The 20296-nt window shown below is 40.6% G+C and overlaps 1 protein-coding gene across 8 annotated transcripts in view; it reads right to left on the bottom strand.

The window, feature by feature from the left end:
* The window catches only part of flncb (filamin C, gamma b (actin binding protein 280)), an 80891-nt gene extending 62353 nt beyond the window's left edge, over window positions 1-18538 (bottom strand). For 4 of the 8 annotated variants that reach the window (XM_053508739.1, XM_053508740.1, XM_053508741.1 and 1 more), the window contains exon 1: window positions 17622-18538. In XM_053508739.1, the coding sequence (XP_053364714.1) occupies window positions 17622-18024 (403 nt within the window). In that variant the 5' untranslated portion in view covers window positions 18025-18538. The remainder of the gene's footprint in view (window positions 1-17621) is intronic. The other 4 variants (XM_053508743.1, XM_053508744.1, XM_053508745.1 and 1 more) reach the window with 1 other exon arrangement.
* Between the last annotated feature and the right edge of the window lie 1758 nt (window positions 18539-20296).

The following is a 20296-nucleotide window of genomic DNA, read 5'->3' as shown; positions in this document are numbered from 1 at the left end:
GCTGCAGCGGGCTCCAAGTCAACTCGAACGGGATGGATTTTTACTGAGCATGTTTTACTGAGTCTTATTACTGTAATGTTCTTGAAGTCTTCTGTAAATGTCATTTGCTTTTATGCCTACATTTACAAGAAATTTCATCATAAGTCTCAGTTTGACTTGACATGTAAACAATAATAAATTATGTAAAAAAAAAAAGGCATAAAGTGGCACCAAACACTTTCTGATCAGAGTAGAGTTCACATAGTACGGCTGTTCGTAAGATGCTGATCATGTTTTTTTATTTTTTTATATTATAAATATATTGATACTTTTACCATAAAATGACATCTCAACCATTTGGAAGAGGTCAACAGTGGGATCTGTTTTTAGGATGTTAAACGATTAAATCATTTTATTTTTGCCATAAGAAAATAAACTCACCTCCATCACATAAGGAATAGGAATCATCATCTTTGATTAACAATAACACTACAGGTGCCTTTCTTTCCTAATGTATGATAATGTAAACTCCAAAATGACACTAAAATGAGTCACTATTGATCAAAGTCATCCTTATTTTTTATCTTATAAATTGTGTATCCCGTGTGTGTGAAAATCTGTCAAAATAAAATTTAATAAAAAAAAAAAAGTTTTTTTTTTATCAATTTAATGTTGTGGAACAGCCATGAAACAAGCTCCAGTTACTATTGATGTTACAGCGGATATGAACAGTCAGTCCCTCACTAGTCAGTTTTATTTTCTTTTTTAAAGTTAGCTTGTCATGAAACCAAAGTCCTCCTTTCTAAAGGCTGCTTTAAAAAACGCGAACGAGCAGTTCCTTTCTAAAAGCAGTGACATGGAGACAAGTTTAAAAAATGCAAAATAGACTGCAAAGTCCTTGAGAATTAACCATTACTACAGAAAAACCCATGCAATTGTACGAGCACATTAATTTGCCATCAAGCTCAAACTATTACAGTGTTACAGAATGAGTTAATCGTCACATTTTGACCAATCAAAAAGGAGGATTTACAGCATGACTGGAGCTAGAAGAGTTACTCTAGTTACATGAAATGCATACACACAATGTAAAGTATAAAAGGGCCTGCTGCAGCAAACACCAGAGACATTTACTTATAAAGTACGTCAACTTCAGCAATCTTCAGTTCTTCAAATGGTTCTGTTTTTTAGTAGTCCATGTCAAATGTCAGGAAAAATATAAGACATGACCGATTGTAACAGGTCCTAACTCATTATGCCTCTGTGGTCTGTTAGCCGCCCAATTGGACCATGCTGCAAAGTGGAACGGAGAATTCGCATTAGGCAGGACAGCACGTCTATCCACAATTACCAGGAAATCTAGCATCAGACCACCACTAATGCGCTGGCACTTACTCATTTTGGTGCAATATAAAAAGAGAGACCTGAGCATGAGGGGCTTTAAGGCATGGTTAGTGTGAATGCCTCCTCTCCTCTCCGACAGAGAGTCTATGGTAATTAGTCTTCCACTCGTTCAAACAGCCGGAGGAAAAGCTGACTCCTGTGTAAACAGCGAATGAACGGTCCGAAATAGCTGCGTCGACCCCACAAGTGTGCCGCTTCATGTCTCACAAAAAAGGAACCGCGAAGGATCCTATAGTTATAATGCTGCTTGTTTATTTTTTCGGTCAGCCACTTTTTTCTGCTTCCTGCTATGTTTTATTAAGAAGTCTAATCAAGGTCGTGAAGTTTGTTGAAACTGCTAACCAAGACTAAGGAAAAAGGAGCTGTGGAAATTTGTAAAAAAGCTTCAGACGGTTTGGGGCACTCAGGGACAGACGCTCCCTTCTTCCAGTCAGCTGCTGTCACAGCTGTTACTAGGCCTGACCAAGCAACAACTGATGGGGTCAAAAACATACAGTTGACTCCCAGTGTGCATTCGCTCCCAGTGTAATCCTCGAACTTCTCACAGTAGGAACTTCATCAAGACCTGACACAAAGCATGCCTTGTCTCAGTCACACATGGAAGGCATTTCAGTGTTTCATATTAAACCATTTGCTCCATCATTTCTATCTGCACTGCACTTAATCGCTCTTCTTTCTCCTGTGGACAGCCCGTAAAGTAAAAAACACAGCTAACATGTTTCAGATTTTTTTAAATAAAACATTTGTACCTCATGCTGACTGAACACTTCAGTTTTGACTGTGTTATTTTGACCGCATCTATTTATTTTTATTTATTTATTATTTTTTTGGCAGTTCCAAGTTTAGTAACCACTTTATCCTGGTCAGGATCCCAGCGGATGTGTAGCCAGTCCCAGGAACACTGGGTCTGCAATGTGACGCCAGTTCGTCACAAAGCACCATACAGTACAGTATATACACATTCACACACTGAGTTTTTTAAAATTTACATCCTTGTTCATTATGGATTCAGGTAGATACTCCAGATTAAAAAAAAAAAAAAACTAGTTACTACAGTAGTAAAGGTAAAAACACTGCATTCAAAAGATCTCATTCATAGAAATTAATTTAACTGACTTTCACGACAGTTGTTTTTCAAATACATTCACTCTGATTATGTCTCATTCTTGTGCAAAATGCTGACAAGAAAACTACTTACTTTTGGACAAATTCCCTAACACTAAGAGTAATTAGGTTTTGGGCGGCACACTGACGTAGTGGTTAGCACTTTGGCCTCGCACCTCGCAGAGCCGGGGTTTGATTCCTGCCTTGGGTCTGTGAGTGTATCAGCTCATTCTTTCTGTGTACAGTGGAACCTCGGCACATGGATTTAACCCGTTCCAGAGGCGAGTTCTTAAGGCGAAATTTTATATCGCATTTTTCCATAGGAAATACAACCAGATAATCGGCTTCAGCCACCCAAAAATACTACCAACACTATAGTGATATATGTGCATACAAAAACAATCTAAACATGTAAATGAAATACATTTACAGTACACCTCACTTAATCTTAATTTATGATTTTTCTTGGCACCAACTGCTTTAAAAATTAAACTGTCTTTTCTTTTTTCTACCGTTTCTGCTGCATTTTTGGGATCCATGGTGCTACTATATATCTTCACAAAATTTGAAAACAAAATGGCCAAAAAAAATAAAAATCCTGGATGTAGGCGCAACTTAGCCAATTTTTAGTTCGGCTTGGTTCGTTTATTCATTTCCCAAAAATTTTGCAAAAATTTTTAGCAAAATTAAGAATAAGGTGAAAATTCTTAAGGTTCGGTCATATGTAAGTATTCTGTAGGGTCGTATGTACATATTCTGTATTCTGGTTTCCTCCTACATGCAGATTAAGAGGACTCTCATTTAGTCTGTAATGAAATGAATAGGTGTACCCCGTCTGGGATAGGCTTCAGGCCGCCTGTAATCCTCAACAGGATAAGTGTTATAGACGGTGAGTGAGTAAGGAAGTAATTAGGTTTTATTTGTTTTGAGGAATTTCTAGCAGCTGTTACTGAATGTGAGTTGACAATATGTGGTCATTTTTTTTGCATTCACATTCAGGACAGATTCTGGGCCTTCCTGACCTTTAGTTTGAGCTAAGCTTAACACCAATATAAGCTCTGCCCGAATATGCCAATTTACTTCAATTTTTAACATGATAACACTAAATGAAACTTTGTAAAGACACTGCATTTATAAGATTCATTTAAACTCTTGGCATATAAGCAAGCTGTTATTAAAGGTCCCATATTTTACTATTTTTTACAAGTTAATATAATAACTTGAGCGCTCCGAAATGTGTCTCTGCATGCTCCAGCTGAAATACCCCATCGTAGCTCAAACATATCGTAGCTCAAACTCCCTCAGTTTCAGTCCTCCTACTGTACAAATGCGCTTTTTCAGTGTTTATGTAATGAGCTACTGCTGAGTATACAGTAGCTCAACCAAAAGCCAGGGGAGGGGCTCTTCTAAAATAATGTCACAACAGGAGAAAAATTTAATTATCAGTACAAAACTGGAAAACGTACAAAAGGCAGTGAGTGTTTTTCTTCTCATGTTTTTATTCATATTTTTGTTCATGTTTTTATTCGTCCACTCCAACTGCATAAAAGGTCCCCTTTAAAAGGCCAAGAGAGCTAGTCTGCGGTGGTGCCAGGTCTCAGCAACTTTTTGAAACTATCCCAGACATAATTCCCTTTTTCTAAATCTTTATATTGGACACAAGTTCACCATTATGTACATGAATTTAATTTTTTTTCCTGAAGCTGGCCTAATTGCCTAATAAGCCCTGGCACATCCTGCTGGTGTGACTCAGGGAACTAGCACTTTGTATAAATAAATGTTTGAAGCAACCAAATGGCTTCAATTGTAAAGGCTGGAATGAACAACAGGTGGAACCAGCAAACAGTGGGGAAGGGCACTAACAAGAACCGGAAACGACTGCCAAATACAAAAGGTGGAAGCTTGAGGGGCCAGAAATTAGGTGGATGTTCAAGTTCAAGTTCAAGTTCAAGTGGGCTTTATTGTCATTACAACCATATACAGTTAGTACACAGTGAAACGAAACAACGTTCCTCCAGGACCAAGGTGCTACATGCAACATAAACTTACAACATAAATTAACAGAGACACTAAACTAGCTAACCAAGAGGCCTAGTTAACTGGCTAGCAGAGACAGGACAGAGAGATCTAACATAAATTACAACATAAATTAACAAAAACTAACTAACTAAGTAACATTTTTACAGACAACATAAAGTGCACGTGCAAATGTGCAAACAAGAGCAACAACAAAGTGACAGTGCGCAACCACGACATAACAGAACATAAAATATGGTGTTGAGGTAGTGGGTAAACAAACATTCCTTAAAACAGCAGCAAGATTTGAGGAATTAGTGCAAAAATGTAGTCCAGTAATGATCATTGTGCAAAAAGATTGTTAAAAACAGTGAAGCATTTACAGGTTGGTATGTACGATAATTTGGTGGTGTAGGTCAGTGTGTCTGCACTTGTGTTGATTAGTCAGTCCAGTCTCAATATTTTGAGGTAGTTGAGTTAAGCTGTGTGATAATGTTTGTGTTTGTGTGTGTGTGAGTGTGTTTGTGTTTATCAGTCCAGTCCCTTTTTGTTGAGGAGACGGATGGCTTGTGGAAAAAAGCTGTTGCACAGTCTGGATGTGTGTGCCCGAATGCTTCGGTACCTTTTTCCAGATGGCAGGAGTGTAAAGTGTGTGTGAGAGGGGTGTGTCCGATCAGCCACAATGCTGGTGGCTTTGCGGATGCAGCGTGTGGTGTAGATGTCTTCAATAGAGGGGAGAGAGGCCCCGATGATCTTCTCCGCTGTCCTCACTATCCGTTGTAGGGTTTTGCGATCCGATATGGCACAATTCCCAAACCAGACAGTGATGCAGCCGCTCAGGATGCTCTCGATAGTTCCTCTATAGAAGGTGGTCAGGATCGGTGGTGGAAGCTGGGCCTTCCTCAGTCTTCTCAGAAAGAAGAGACGCTGTTGGGCTTTCTTCTGTAGGGAGCTGGTGTTGAGGGACCAGCTGAGGTCCTTCTCTAGGTGGACACCCAGGAATTTGGTGCTTTCGACGATTCCCACAGAGGAGCCATTGATGCTCAGCGGAGAATGGTCGCCTCGTGTCCTCCTAAAGTCAACAACCATCTCCTTTGTCTTGTCAACATTTAGAGACAGGTTGTTGTCTTTACACCAGTCTGTTAGCCTCTGCACTTCCTCTCTGTACGCTGACTCGTCGTTCTTGCTAATGAGACCCACCACGGTCGTGTCATCAGCGAACTTAATGATGTGGTTCGAACTGTGTGTTGCTACACAGTCGTGAGTCAGCAGTGTGAACAGCAGGGGACTGAGCACACAGCCTTGTGGGGCCCCAGTGCTCAGTGTGGTGGTGCTGGAGGTGCAGTTCCCGATCCGTACTGACTGAGGCCTACCGGTCAGAAAGTCCAGGATCCAGTTGCAGAGGGAGGTGTTCAGGCCCAACAGGTTCAGCTTCCCAATTAGTTGTTGGGGGATGATAGTGTTGAATGCTGAGCTGAAATCTATGTACAGCATTCGAACATATGTGTCCTTCTTGTCAAGGTGTGTGAGGGCAAGATGGAGTGTAGTGGAGATGGCGTCGTCCGTTGAGCGGTTAGGACGGTACGCAAATTGCAGTGGGTCCAGTGAGGAGGGCAGCAGGGTCTTTATGTGTCTCATGACGAGCCGCTCGAAGCACTTCATGATGGTGGGTGTGAGTGCAACGGGACGGTAGTCATTGAGACAGGACACAGTAGACTTCTTGGGCACGGGGACGATGGTGGTGGCCTTGAAGCACGTGGGAACGACGGCGCTGCTCAGAGAGATGTTAAAGATGTCGGTGAGAACATCTGCCAGCTGTTCAGCACATTCTCTGAGCACTCTGCCTGGGATGTTGTCTGGTCCAGCAGCTTTACGTGGGTTGACTCTGCGTAGAGTTTTCCTCACCTCAGCTGTAGTGAGACACAGCACCTGGTCGTTCGGAGGAGGGGTGGTCTTCCTCGCTGCTACGTTGTTCTGCCTGTCAAACCGAGCATAAAAGTTGTTCAGCGCATCCGGGAGGGAGCCGTCACTGTCACAGGCAGGTGATGTCGCCCTGTAGTTTGTGATGGCTTGTAAGCCCTGCCACATGCGCCGTGTGTCACCGCTGTCCCTGAAGTGATTGTGGATTTTCTGGGCGTGTGCGCGCTTTGCCTCTCTGATGGCCCGAGAAAGTTTGGCCCTTGCTGTTCTGAGGGCCACCTTGTCTCCCGCTTTGAAGGCAGAGTCTCTGGTCCTCAGAAGTGCACGCACTTCCGCAGTAATCCACGGTTTCTGGTTGGGTCGTGAGATGATGCTCTTGGAGACAGTGACGTCATCGGTGCACTTGTTGATGTAGCTGGTCACTGATGACGTGTACTCCTCCAAGTCAGTGAAGTCGCCGTAAGTTGCAGCCTCCCTAAACATGTTCCAGTCAGTGCACTCGAAACAGTCCTGAAGAGCAGAGATGGCTCCTGCAGGCCAGGTTCTCACCTGCTTCAGAACCGGTTTTGAGCGCCTGACGAGTGGTCTGTATGCTGGAATTAGCATAACAGAGATGTGGTCTGAGTAGCCGAGGTGGGGGCGGGGCTCTGCCCGATATGCGCCGGGGATGTTTGTGTAAACAAGATCCAGCGTGTTTTTCCCTCTCGTTGCAAAGTCCACATACTGATGAAATCTAGGAAGCACTGACTTGAGATTTGCATGGTTGAAATCTCCAGCAACAATAAACAGTCCATCCGGGTGTGTATTTTGCAGTTCACTGATCTTAGTATACAATTCCCATAGCGCTTCCTTAGCATTAGCGCTAGGTGGAATGTACACTCCGATAATGAAAACAGTGGTGAATTCTCGTGGTAAATAAAAAGGTCTGCATCTAACAATCACAAACTCCACTAGCAATGAGCAATAACTAGAAACTAGCACAGAGTTCTTGCACCATTTCGTGTTGATGTAAACACATAAGCCGCCACCGCGAGTCTTACCGCACAGAGCTGTATTCCTGTCGGCGCGAAACGAGGCTAGCCCGTCTAGCTGAATAGCGGCGTCCGGTACTCTGTCGCTGAGCCATGTCTCCGTGAAAACAAAGACACAGCAGTCTCTAACCTCACGCTGTGTAGCCTGCTGGAGTCGGATGTAGTCCAGTTTATTGTCCAGAGAGCAGACGTTGGATAAGATGATGGACGGGAGAGCCGGCCGGCTAGGGTTTGTTTTTAGCCTAGCACAGACTCCCGCCCGCTTGCCGCGCTTCCGCTTCCTCGCGCACCGCTTCCGATGACCCTTCCTCCGGCCTCCTGCATCAGGCAACGCTGAGGCTTCGAGGCCTGGTTCACGCAGCAAGCCGAGGTCGCGTAGCTTTTCCCGCAGCTCATCGCGGATAACATTAACCGGGTTATTTAGGTTGAAAAGTGTCTGGCTGTTGTATGTACGGACACCAGTTGCGACGATATCCATACACATAATAAAATAAACGCGCTACACACAAAACGTAAACAAAGTAGCACCATTTTGGCTCCGGAGCGGATGTGACTGAGATCGGACGTGTTTGCTCTACTGTAATAATCCTGGCTGCCATTTATTATCCTCACTTAATCATAAGGCTTGAAGATACAAAGTGAAACTGTTTTTACACTTCTACTATGCTGAAAAAAGGAAATGAAATGTACATTTCACCACATCAGTCACATATTAATACAATGTTAAAGGACTTGCTCATGAAGATAAGAGCTTACATAAGATTGGATGTTGTAATATTCAGGCTATAGGTTACACTAAGCCTTTATCATAAACACTCGTGTTGTGTATACACACACTGAATGAAGAGGTAAAGCAGAATATAATATCACACACACACACAATTTTCATTTACCATAACCATTCATGCTGTATACACACATACTGACAAAGAGGTAGCGCAGATAATGATATCTCACACACACACACACACACACACACACACACACACACACACACACACAGACACATTGTTCCTTTACTGCATTAATGAGGAGGTAGAGCAGACAATGATATCACGCACAGACACATGCACAAAGTCAGAGGGAGAAAAAGATAAACCATATCTTAAAATGAGTGTCTGCTGAGTCTGCTGATTCCTCACTCTTGCGCCGAGACAAACACACACACACACACGTTTATTTCAAGTTGCAAACAGAAACAAGCCATCATGCTGACGATTTCGAGAAGTTTTTCCTCTGCTTGGGTTTATCCCTGTAATGGATGATTATGTAAGAGCAGTGTAAATCAGTGTGTTTACCACGTTCACCATCAGTTTCAGTTACTTTGGGGAAACTGGAATACAAGTCAAATACACAAAGCACTTCAGAAACACTCAAAATGGAGTACTATAAATCGGACATCTGTCTGCCCACAGCTGTTGCACAAACACACACACACACAAACACTCACACAGACGTGGTTCAACATTCTCAAAAACAGCTCCTTGGGAAATATTCTTAACTTATTCTCTAGCATTCAGTTAGGTTTAGTAGATGATTAAGACTGCTGCTTATGTCTGGAAGATGGAGGCATTCTTCTGGCAACCCAGGGTCAGCCTAGTCAATGACATCATCAGGGTGCTGCTGACAGCAGTCTGTGCCTGATACCGTGGACAACAGATCCTGCTACGGCGTCCTCTCGGGTTCCTGGCAATCACAGCCATGCTACAGAGGTCACATAGTCACCAGTATGACTCTCACTCTATGTATTTCAACAGCTGAACCAGAGTTTAGAGTTATTTATAGCACAGCATTGTTGAATTCGTAATTCTGAATGGACAGACAGTGCTGATTAATTTTCTATAATAGCAGTTCCAGCTTAGCAGTAGTTCCAGCTGCAGAATTTATATGAATGCACATTTTAATGTGTTAACAAATTATACAAGGTATTGTATAATGTCAAACAGCTTTTTACTTTCTGTTTACAACTGTTAAAAGCTACTAAATTGTACGGTATCTTTGGTGTTACACAATATGAAATATATAACTATATATAACTATATATACAACTATATAACTATTAATAGATTAAAAGTGTGGGGACTTTTTATTGTGCAGAACAACAGAACACAGCTATGAAACTCTCTTTATTTCTCTATATAATCCCATGCTACACTAAAGCACATACCCCAGTTTATACTTGTGCTTGGATACCATTAAGGTTTTCTCAGTACGCTGGATGCATTATCGGACTGCCTGTTTTACATTTGAAACCCTAGCCTCCCAGGAACTCCTTCAGTGGCCCAAACATATAAAAATTACTTGGAGTTTCTGCAATGTGCAAGTGGTGTTCATAAATGATTGCGTCTGCAGTTCTCTTAGACAGGGGCGTCTCTTCTGTAAATGTGTTACAATTTGTCCATTGAGGGCCAGGCCACTCACTGAATGTTAACATAAACGACTGCAGTAGGCTCCGAGCCACCTTGAACCAATGGCCTTCTTTCAAACATTTACACCATTCAAATGTTTTACTGCGGATCATCACAGTACTGTGTTTTTAGGCCTTCAGTCACAAGAAAAAGCACCTTGTACAGTATAAGTAAGTTGCAGTGGTGTAAGAGGAACGCAATTCTTCAGAACATATCGCTATTAGAAAATAATCATGCTCAGGGTGGTTACGTGCTTTAAATCACAGCCACTGATTAATTATTTGCATATGCACCAGACATAACATTATTTTTTTAACTTATTACTGTGGTTTACTTCCACACTCATAAGTTATCCCTTTTTCAAAAGTCACATCATTATGAATTATGGGAAAGTAGATGATTAACCGCTGCTTCCTCGTATCATTAAGAAACTTACTACTGGTCTCCTAATCATAACACAAAAGATCCAGGAAGTGAAAATCCATGTAGGTGTATCTACTTTTATGTACTGTAGGTGTGCAGTATACTTTTAGTTCTATCCTCCACTCTTCTACATGTGCATGCTCAAGCACAGGCCTCCTTTAGCTTAACTGGTATACCAAAAATCTGTTTTTTCCATCTCTGTGCTAAAAGACTCAGAGCGTGTATAATTCCTAGTGGGCAGGCAGTCAGCTGGCATATAAAACTCCAGAAACAAGGACAAAAATCACGTTCTTGGAATTTTCGAATGCATACAGCTCCAAAATATTCAAATAAACTTTACTGACGGTTTAATTACACCGTAAACAACAAGATGTTTGGTCATGCAAGAGAATCAGGAAAATAAACAACAACAACAAAAACAACAACAAAAAGAAGAACATGTACATGAGTATCTGCTGTCACATGTACGTACAGTACATCTAGAATTGACTGGTTCACGATGCAAAGTTTCTGTTTATGTAATTAACTAATATTCTAGAAGGCTGATCAGGGAACATGTAATCAGTATTAGTGACAGGAAGACGGGAAGTGAAGATTAGACAGCACTTGAACAATCAAAGTAAGTGTGTGTGCGTGTGTGTGTGTGTGTGTGTGAGTTCTCATTCCACTCGAACATTCCACTGAACTGACTAGCTGACACATGGTAACAATTAGAGACACTATTTTATCTGAAGAGGAGAGTGAACATGCGCACACACACACACACACACACAGAGCGAGTGGGGGCATATATTATATATACGTTGGGGGTGGGAGGTAATTCTATCACTATCAGTCAGAGTGCTCAATGCTAAACTATATTCTATATAACTGTCTCTGAGCTGTAGCAGAGAAAATTCCAAATTTAAGCAAGGACATGCTTCAGAAAAGACAAATAAGTTTCTCTCAGTCACGAAAATATGTCAGCTAATAAGCTAGTTAACAAATTCCTCTGGTCATTTATGGTTAACTCTTTTTAACTGTTTTTCTCCAAAGGCTATCTTTGTTGTCAACTTATCAACTTGCAATTGAAATACAACTAGTATGAAAGTGTCAAAGATTTAGCAAGAATATTTGCACTAAATGTTTTATTACCCTTTGTGCTACCTTTATCACAGTTTGTCTTAAAATAATTTAAACTTCAAATAATTTTGAATGAACTTTAAATAACTTTATACTGCCTAAAAAACAGTGTTTTATACATGGCTGTTTCATTTGGTCATTCATGTCCCAGTCAATGCAAAAGCCTCATAATCTGATTAGCATGTTTAGCCGAATGTTTTTGTAGCTAGCTGGACACCTCTGTTTCTGGGGGGGTTTGGAAACAGCAACTTAGGGGAAAAATAACCCTTACACACAAATTATTTTCCTTTCCATAAAAAAAAAACATACAGTAGCAAATAGAGTTAATATATAAAAAGCATCTAATTATTTAGCTTATAATCTGAGTGCTCGATGCTAAGCTATGTTATATAAAACTGTCTCTGAGCTGTAGCAGAGGAAATTTCAAATTTAAGCAAGGACATGCTTCAGAAATGTCAAATAAGTTTTAAGTATTCCTTGTATGTCAGTTCTGAAATTCAGTGACTATTTTATCAGGTTGCGCAAAGTAGACTTGCTAGCGACCTTTGCAACAGCCCTTTAAAATGCCTTAAAATAAAATCATAACAGATCAATAAAAGTTTTTATAGTCATCTCCTTTGTTAATTCAAATTGAATTTAACTCTGAAGGAAGCCCTGATTAAAAAAAATTTATTAAAACCTTTCTGTTAAAGCTAGATTTCTGCATTGCAGTTCTGCTACTGGCCGGGTCGACTCCCATCTTGGGTCTGTGTGCATGAAGTTTGCATGTCCTCTTGTGTGCTTGGCCCGTTCCTTCGGGGACTCCGGTTTCCTCCCACAGTCTAAATACATGATTATGAGTATAATTTGTTCCGAAAATGGGGTTGTATTCCAAAACACTCGTAAATCAAAGCAAATCTTCTCATAAGATATAATGGAAACTCACATTATTCGCTCCACAGCCCCTAAAATAATTATATAAAAATAATTAATACAAAATATAAAGTAAAAATAAAACAAATTAACTTGCACTTTGCATAAAAAAAGTAAAAATAAATCCCGACAGATAAGTGTTTCCGTTTATGTGTGTGTGTGGGTGTGTGTGTGTGTGTGTGTGTGAAGCTAAAGTAAGAGGAGACTCCTCTTACCTTTCTTCTCTCTTATTTAAATTTCACACAAATACACACACACACACACATTGTAGAGACTGTTTTGTCGGAAAATTTGCAAGGAATATCGCTAATGACACTCACGTGAGCGCATACTAATGGAATCACTGCTGTAAAGTAAAATAATAAGAGGTTCGGGAGCCAAAGTGTAGCTTAAAGCATTCTAATGGTTAATTTGTGCATTACAAATTATACATTTTGTTTAAAATTTATTTAAAAGTAACATACATTTTCACTGAATTATAATATCATAGTTCAGGGCTGCCTGCTGTTTACAGATATCACAGCTCTCCTGTTGGATGATACTGGCAAAATCCCTACTTTAAAAAAACGATATGTAACGTACCCTAACATATATCCGTACATAACAAGACATAGAAAGTGAAAACGAGAAATCAATCCCCATGCTGTATGTTCTAGTTCACTCAACAATTCACTTTCTCCCTTACTAGTCTTAATTCCAGCTGTGTGGTTTCCCAAAGACATCTGGATTTGATTTGAGTTAAAGCAGAGTAAAAGCACATTGGTTTCCAATTGATGCTGTCATGCAGTGGTATCCAATAAGTCTTTACTGACCATTTTAAAATCCCCCAGCATTGATGTCAGGTGTTATTATTATTATTATTATTATCATTATTATTAGTTCTATATGCAGCAATGTTTGGTGTAATAATTCAACAGTCCATGCATCCTACTAGTAAAGGTCAAGTACTTCTACATCAGGCTTTGGACACCAAATATGAGTGGCTAAATAATTTTCTTTCTTCAAAAGAGATTGAAATATCAGTAACAGGTTTTAGTTTTTCACCACTATTGAGAAATCTTCACATTCCGAAAGAGACTTGATGTCAGCTCATGTTTCTGGAAATCATGGCTACTACTTAAGTAACCTTTAAGCTCTGCAATCCATTTCCCCGCTCGTTCAGTCTTGTCCCCCAGCAGCCCCACTCCGTTTAGCTTGGGGTCTATTTCCAGCACCTGTCAGTGGATAGAGCCCAGAGTCCAGCTGTCTCGGCATCAATCACCCACTCAGAAAAGATCAAATGCAGGACATTTGAATCAAAAACATGATTTGCCAAATGCAAATGACAAAAAAAGGCTCTTTTCTGCTTTTTGAAAAAAACACAGAATAGGGATTAAAAAAGAAGAAAAAAAGTAAAGCTAGTTGATTTGTTACATCATTCTAATAACAAGTTGCAACTCATTTGGCATACGTAACAGCACAAATGTGTCCAGGCCTTTGAATGGGATACAACAAGAAAAAGGAGTGATTGTTTTGGTAGCCATAAGGTCTTGCTACATTTTTATCTCTTTCTGTCTAATCCAACATGCAGGGCTATTTAAAGCAAGGCTTTGTAGACATCCAAATACCTATGGCATATTCATGCTGTTCCAAATGATGTGCATCATGCTATTAGGTATGTGTAACTAATAAACTGCCAATCCAGTGTATGACAAGGTTGAAATCTTGATCTTGAAGATATTGTACACTGGATCAAGAAATGCCTGGGTGGTATTTCCTGCCATAAACATACTGGTCCACTGGTCCATCCAAGTGTTGAAAAACCATAGTTTTTATCCATCCAAGTGTCCATCCAAGTGTTGAAAAACCATAGACTTGAAAAGATTCTGGGCTTCATTGTGTTTAAACACACCAAGTTATTCAGGTTGGTATCAGGTTCTTAATATGTTCCCTGGTAAACCTATTATACATTCTTTTATTCACATTCAGTAACTGCATGCTGGATCTTGAGCTTATCATGGGAACATCGGTCATAAAGCTGGAATACACCCTGGGTCAGGTTGCCAATCCAACTCAAGGCGCACTCACACTTACACACTCATTCACACAAAGGGGCAGTTTAAATTAGACCCCTTACATACCAGCACATTTATAGGAGGTCTCAGGAAACCAAAAAAAACTGAGAAATCCCACATGGGGGAAATGCCAAAAAAGTGCACACAAACAGTAATCCAGGTTCAACAGTGAACAGGTTTGTTCTAAGACAGAAACATCATGCATTGGAACAATCATGCTACATCTAAAGGAACTTGTTCCAATTATTCAAGTAAACACCAAAGCCATTTTTATCCAAACAAAAGAAATGTTTTGAAGCAAAATATACTGAGAAAGAGATTTTGTAATTTGAGTAACTCATGCTACTTAACTCAATGGTCAATTCTCATTCTACAGTATAAAACAAATATAACACTCAATGTAAACTGTAGGTAATGAAGTAGAATATGCAGTATACAGTACATGGCCCTGTGGCAATGTTCAGTGCATGTGTGATGATACCAAAATCCTAGAGTGCAATAATTCCTCATAAGGTAGTAAGCCGATTCTTATAGAACCTAGCCTGAAAGAGGTACAGTAGGCTGGTTGTGGGAGATTTTCCTGGTCCTCCACCAGTCGACCCCACAGAGAGCGGTAGAGAGTGGTCCATGACAGGTGCCCTTCTAGAAATGTTCATGTTATCACCAGTGACAGCTGGGCCCAAACGTACTACTCTGGAGTGTGTGTCTGAGACTGCTGACCTATTTTTTTTCTCCGCACACACTGTGGTCACTTTGAACACACATCTGTTACTAATCAAGTCGTGTCCCTATGTATACTCCAGAGCTTAACTACTACTACTCAGCCTCCACATCTTTTGTGCTACAATGTCCTGATTTATTCATCATGGGAATAATATTAGATCTGGTGCCGTTCTTTAACTCACTGATTTTGTATCCACAAAAAGACATCAGCACCAATGATGACTGATTGGGAATACTGAAAAAGTAGACTAAAATGTATTCATTCACTCAGTTTACTTGATGAAAAGTAAGAAACTACAGTATTTAAGTCAGAAATCAGCCTCTACTTCATACATGTATTTTTCACAAACATTCATGAAATCACTTTATGCTATTTCTCAATTCTAAATAACATAATTTAACAATATTTTTTTAAGAAAGAAAGGCTAGTCGATATATTCTAGCCTTTCCCGATCGGCATCATAACCTATAAACAGCATTCTCCCAGTAGAGATAGTAAGAAGCATGCCAAGGTACTTAGTCAAGCCAATCCCCATTTATTCTCCTCGTTTGGATTTTATCTAAAAGTTCTGCCGATTTTCAATCCCTTTCCAAAATGTTGATTGATTACCTACTGTATTTCCATCAAATTGTATGCAAATATTCTGTGGATGAGATCAGTTTTAACATCTCCTGTCAGATTTGCAAATTCTACCATTGCATAGAGAGAGTTGGACTTGAGATGAGAGACAGTGGAGGCGAGTACAAGGGTGCTGATGAAACAAAGAGTCCAAAGCGAGCTTCCAGGAACAAAGGCTGCCAATACATTACCCTGTCATGGGGAGCAAATTTCCACTGCCGTCTCTTCGGGTGAATAAAACCCTCGCTTCTCTCATCATTTTTCTATTATCACCACATGATCCTGTCATCAGACATCCATTCCTGCTAAAAAAACATTCACATCCTGGCTAAGCTCACATCTTATCTTATGTATACCTCCTTAGAGATGGGTGCATTATTTTGGAGAGTATGAACATGAAACTAACATGCCTTGTGCCTCTGATCTGCAATAAGTTTGGCAAAACAAATGCAGCCTTTAAACAGAATTATTTCATAGCTCTGACTATGCATTATTGAGTATGGAGAGCACTTCCACAGACTTCGGAGATTCACTTACGCAACAAAAAAGAAAAGACAATTGATTTTCCAGAATAACCTCCACTGTAACATTGCAGCGGTGGTTGAGAATCGATTCTATTCAAATGTCATTTCCAGGCCAGCAGCAGATTTCCACATAAAGGATCGCACCGAAATCCTTTGAGCATGGACCGTGAATTGGACTTAGAGCAGACACACACCCTCCAGCGATGGACACACTTACTTTCTGCACTTTCTGACCCAGCACAGCTGTGTTAAATATGTATCGCTGTGTGTGTATGTGTGTGTATGTATGTGTAAGTGAGTGAGTGAGTGAGTGATGTAAACACGCATTTGCACAACAATCCACTACATAGAGTGTCAGTCATGCACAAGAATAAACTGTTGTTCATGTTGTCTAGTGTTGTTTGTCTTATAAATGAGAACTAACAATACACACAGATTTCTCTGTGATGATGCCATCGAAGTATAACGGCTGCAACACTGTTAATGTGACGGCTCCATCTATTTCACTCGCCAAAGTTATAAATGTGCAAACGCAAAATGTGTCAGAAGAAGTTAATTATTGCACGATAAATATCCAAACTAAACTTTCACCAAGACGACTTGTTTAATAACTTCTTGCATGATAAATATGCTGATAAAAACTCAGAAATGCTTAAAATACTTAATATGCTTTGGAACAGTGTCAATAAAACATTCTATAAATCAGCTGTTACAATCTGAAAAACACCCTTTGACAAAACGCTGATGTGACACGAGGTGAATGTTCTGATTCATCATTCAAAACTCACAAAGTCACATCTGGAGCATCTGGATTCAACACAATACCACCATCACATTCACCACATGTGATTTATTAAAAGTCCTTTTGCATGTTGCAAGCTTATTTAAAGCTGATAATAATAGGATAACTATAGGAACGTATAAAACTTGAACATTGATGCAGTTTTATCACAACAGACAGGCTTACGCTTCTGCTTTTAGCCAGAGAATAAATAATCTCCTGGTTACAGCAGTAGGGTGCATTATGATTCACTTAACTGGGAAACTACAAGTTCAAAGACATCAAACAGTAGGAATGCTATGTTTGATTTGTTTGATTCACTATGCAAAGTTATTGTAAAGCTTTGATCATTTTTTGATAGTTATGTTTTTAAAAACTATTCTAAAATGAATAAGTGTTCATAATTAGTAATATAGTTCCATAAACAATATATTTGCTGATATATTTTATCTTGACACATAAAAATAAAATAAAAAAAACTACGATGTGAATCGATTCACTTAACAGAGTTGCGCGAATGGAACCGATTCACTCGCGAGTCACTCTCCACTCCACTCCAGATTTGCAGAAGTTACACCTGGTGCCAAAGCACACAGCTTACCTATAGACACCAGCTTGATGTGCTCCCTTTCGAGGAACTCCAGCGCCACGGACACGTTCTCCAGCTTCATCTGTCTGAAGTTGGGCCTGGCGTGGTACTTCCTGTACATCTTCTTCTGGCTCAGCACCTCTAGGAGCCCGATGAGCTTGAGGCCATCGCTGAGGTCTTTCTGCAGATCCACGATCTTCTTGTTCACGCACTTCAGGTGCTCGTTGCACCATCGCGTGAAAGTGTTCTGCTGGATCTTCTTCCACGGCGCGTCCTCGGCCAGGTCCTTCTCGGTGGCGGGCATCTCCTCCTCTCCGCCTCCGTCCTCGCCGTCCTGGTAGTAATACTGCTGCGGCTGCTGCTGGAACTGCTGCTGCTGCTGCTGCTGCTCGTAGTACGCGTTGTTGCTCATCATGATTTTTTTTCTCTCCCTGGGTTTTATAGTGCAGGCAGTCCGTACGGCTGGGGCGCGCAAACGCGAGCGCGCCTGTGTGCGTGTGCGTGTGTAAGTGTGCGTATGTGTGAAACTTCACCGCAGGCGGAGAGAGAGACAGAGAGACAGAGAGACAGGCAGTGCCAGGCAATGCCAAAAAAAAAACAGCCAAAGAGAAACAAAGTTGCGAGCGATTTTCGAAAATCAGAAAGACAGTTCTGGAGCGCGTGTGTTCTTGCGGAGTAACGTATCTTTTTTTAAAAAAACACAACTTTGTTTCTTTTTGTTGTTTCTTCTTTAAACTTCAAACGTCCGAAATCCTCTCACGTCCCAACTTTCCAGCACACGAACCGAGGAGAGACTTGCGCGCGCGGCGACGCGTAGGCGCACAAATGGCCCGGATCCGCTCCGTAGGTTAAATAAAGCCAGGCCCTAAGAGGTGCTTGTTTAAAAAAAAAAAAAGCTACACACACACATACACACACACACACACACACTCAAGAGCATGGAGCTCGCGTCACTCGGCTGGACTCCTCGGCATGCCCCTGTCATCGTGACCATATAGAACCGGTGGGATGGAGAAGGGGGGACCTCTCCAATCTGAATAAAGATACGCACGCAGTGTGTGATTGGCCCACGCACACCGCGGGGGGATGATGATTGGCCGAAGCCCCTTCGAGCGCAGCAGAAGTTGGGACAGGTCATATTTTTAGGCGTCCTAAAATTGGGCTCAGGGGGGCTGGAGTTTCTCTCCTGCTGTAAACCCAGTGTGCACTCCTCTCTCCTCTTTCCTCACTCCCTCTTCAACAATCGAGGCCAGGAAAAGCAAATGACGGCAGGATCTTGTAGAACAAGCAGGTCTGCTTGTATGAGAGCATATTAAAGAAAGTGAACATGACATAGACAGGAGGGTTTTTTTTTTTATTGGGAAATTGGAGGGGCACAGTGTGGAAACACAGGCATTCTTTTATTATTATTCAATTCTATTACTTTCAACACTGACATCATTGCAAACTGATTTTGAAATCTGTTTCAGTCCCAGGGGCTTTTTTTTTATTTGTTTGTTTGTTTTTTTGTTTAGTTTTTCTTTGTCAGTTTAAATATTTTAAAATATCTTCCTATTCTTTTCTGGGATCATTACATGGTTTAGTAAATCCTTAAATGAATCAAAACAAATATACATTACCTTTGATGAAGGATGGGTTCATACAGTAGGCTACTGTGCCATTTCAACACTTATTTAAGTAATAGATGAAGGAGGCACGGTGGTGTAGTGCTTAGCGCTTTGGCCTCACTTCTATGGAATTGCGGATTCGAGTCCCACCTTTAAGCCTGTGTGTGCGTGTGTGTAGAGTTTGCATGCTCTCCTAGTGCTTGGTGGGTTTCCTCTAGGTACTCTGGTTTCCTCCAGCTGTCCAAAAACATGTAGGATAATTGCCATTTTTAAATGATCCATAGAGTGTGTGTGTGGGTGTGTTTGCGAGTGCTCTGTGATGTATCACCCACCTTGTTCCCCAAGTCCCCTGGCTCCAAACCTCCCATGACGAGCAGTATAGATAATGAGCAGTTGAGTGAGTGTACAAGACGATTGTATAAACAGACCGGCAAGGTCGGATTACACAATGAAGATCTTCTAACGTTAAAGAAAACTCCTGCATTCCGCTCACATCAGCAAACAGTGAGATTCAGACTTGTGCAAAAAATACGCTCGGATGGTAGAGGAGAGAACATGATTAAAAGTAAGCTTGAGGTAATAAAGATATTTTTCCTGTTTATTCATTTTTTTCTCATATGCTAGGGGCACCATTTCTCCAGGGAACCGATCACAGACACTGGAAGCTGACACTGAAAACATTGCTCACATTCAAGATTTCAATAAATAAGACACTCACAGAACACTGTCAGCTAATCATATTTCATATTTCTACTTCTGACTGCTCTAAGACCATAGATCTCAACCTAAAGGATTGGTCATGGATATATGATCTTTGTCTTTAAAAGTGAAACAGGTTAAATACTGCACAGCATAAACCCTGCTTTAAAAACTATACTTTAACGAAAAGAACCATTACTTTATAAAGCATCCTAAATCTGGATTACATCATCATAATTATTACCATTATGCCACACTATGATTAGCATTTGCATCAACTTATAGTCCATTAACTCTTCCACCTTCCATTTTCATCCCTTGACATACTATTTTTTTATTAATAGTGTGGACTCATATGAGAAACCTATTCTGGACCACCAG

Source organism: Clarias gariepinus, chromosome 12 (assembly GCF_024256425.1).
Source record: "Clarias gariepinus isolate MV-2021 ecotype Netherlands chromosome 12, CGAR_prim_01v2, whole genome shotgun sequence".
Classification (NCBI taxonomy): Eukaryota; Metazoa; Chordata; class Actinopteri; order Siluriformes; family Clariidae; genus Clarias; species Clarias gariepinus.
Note: the sequence above shows the minus strand (reverse complement) of the source record. Positions and strands in the feature narration are given on the sequence as shown.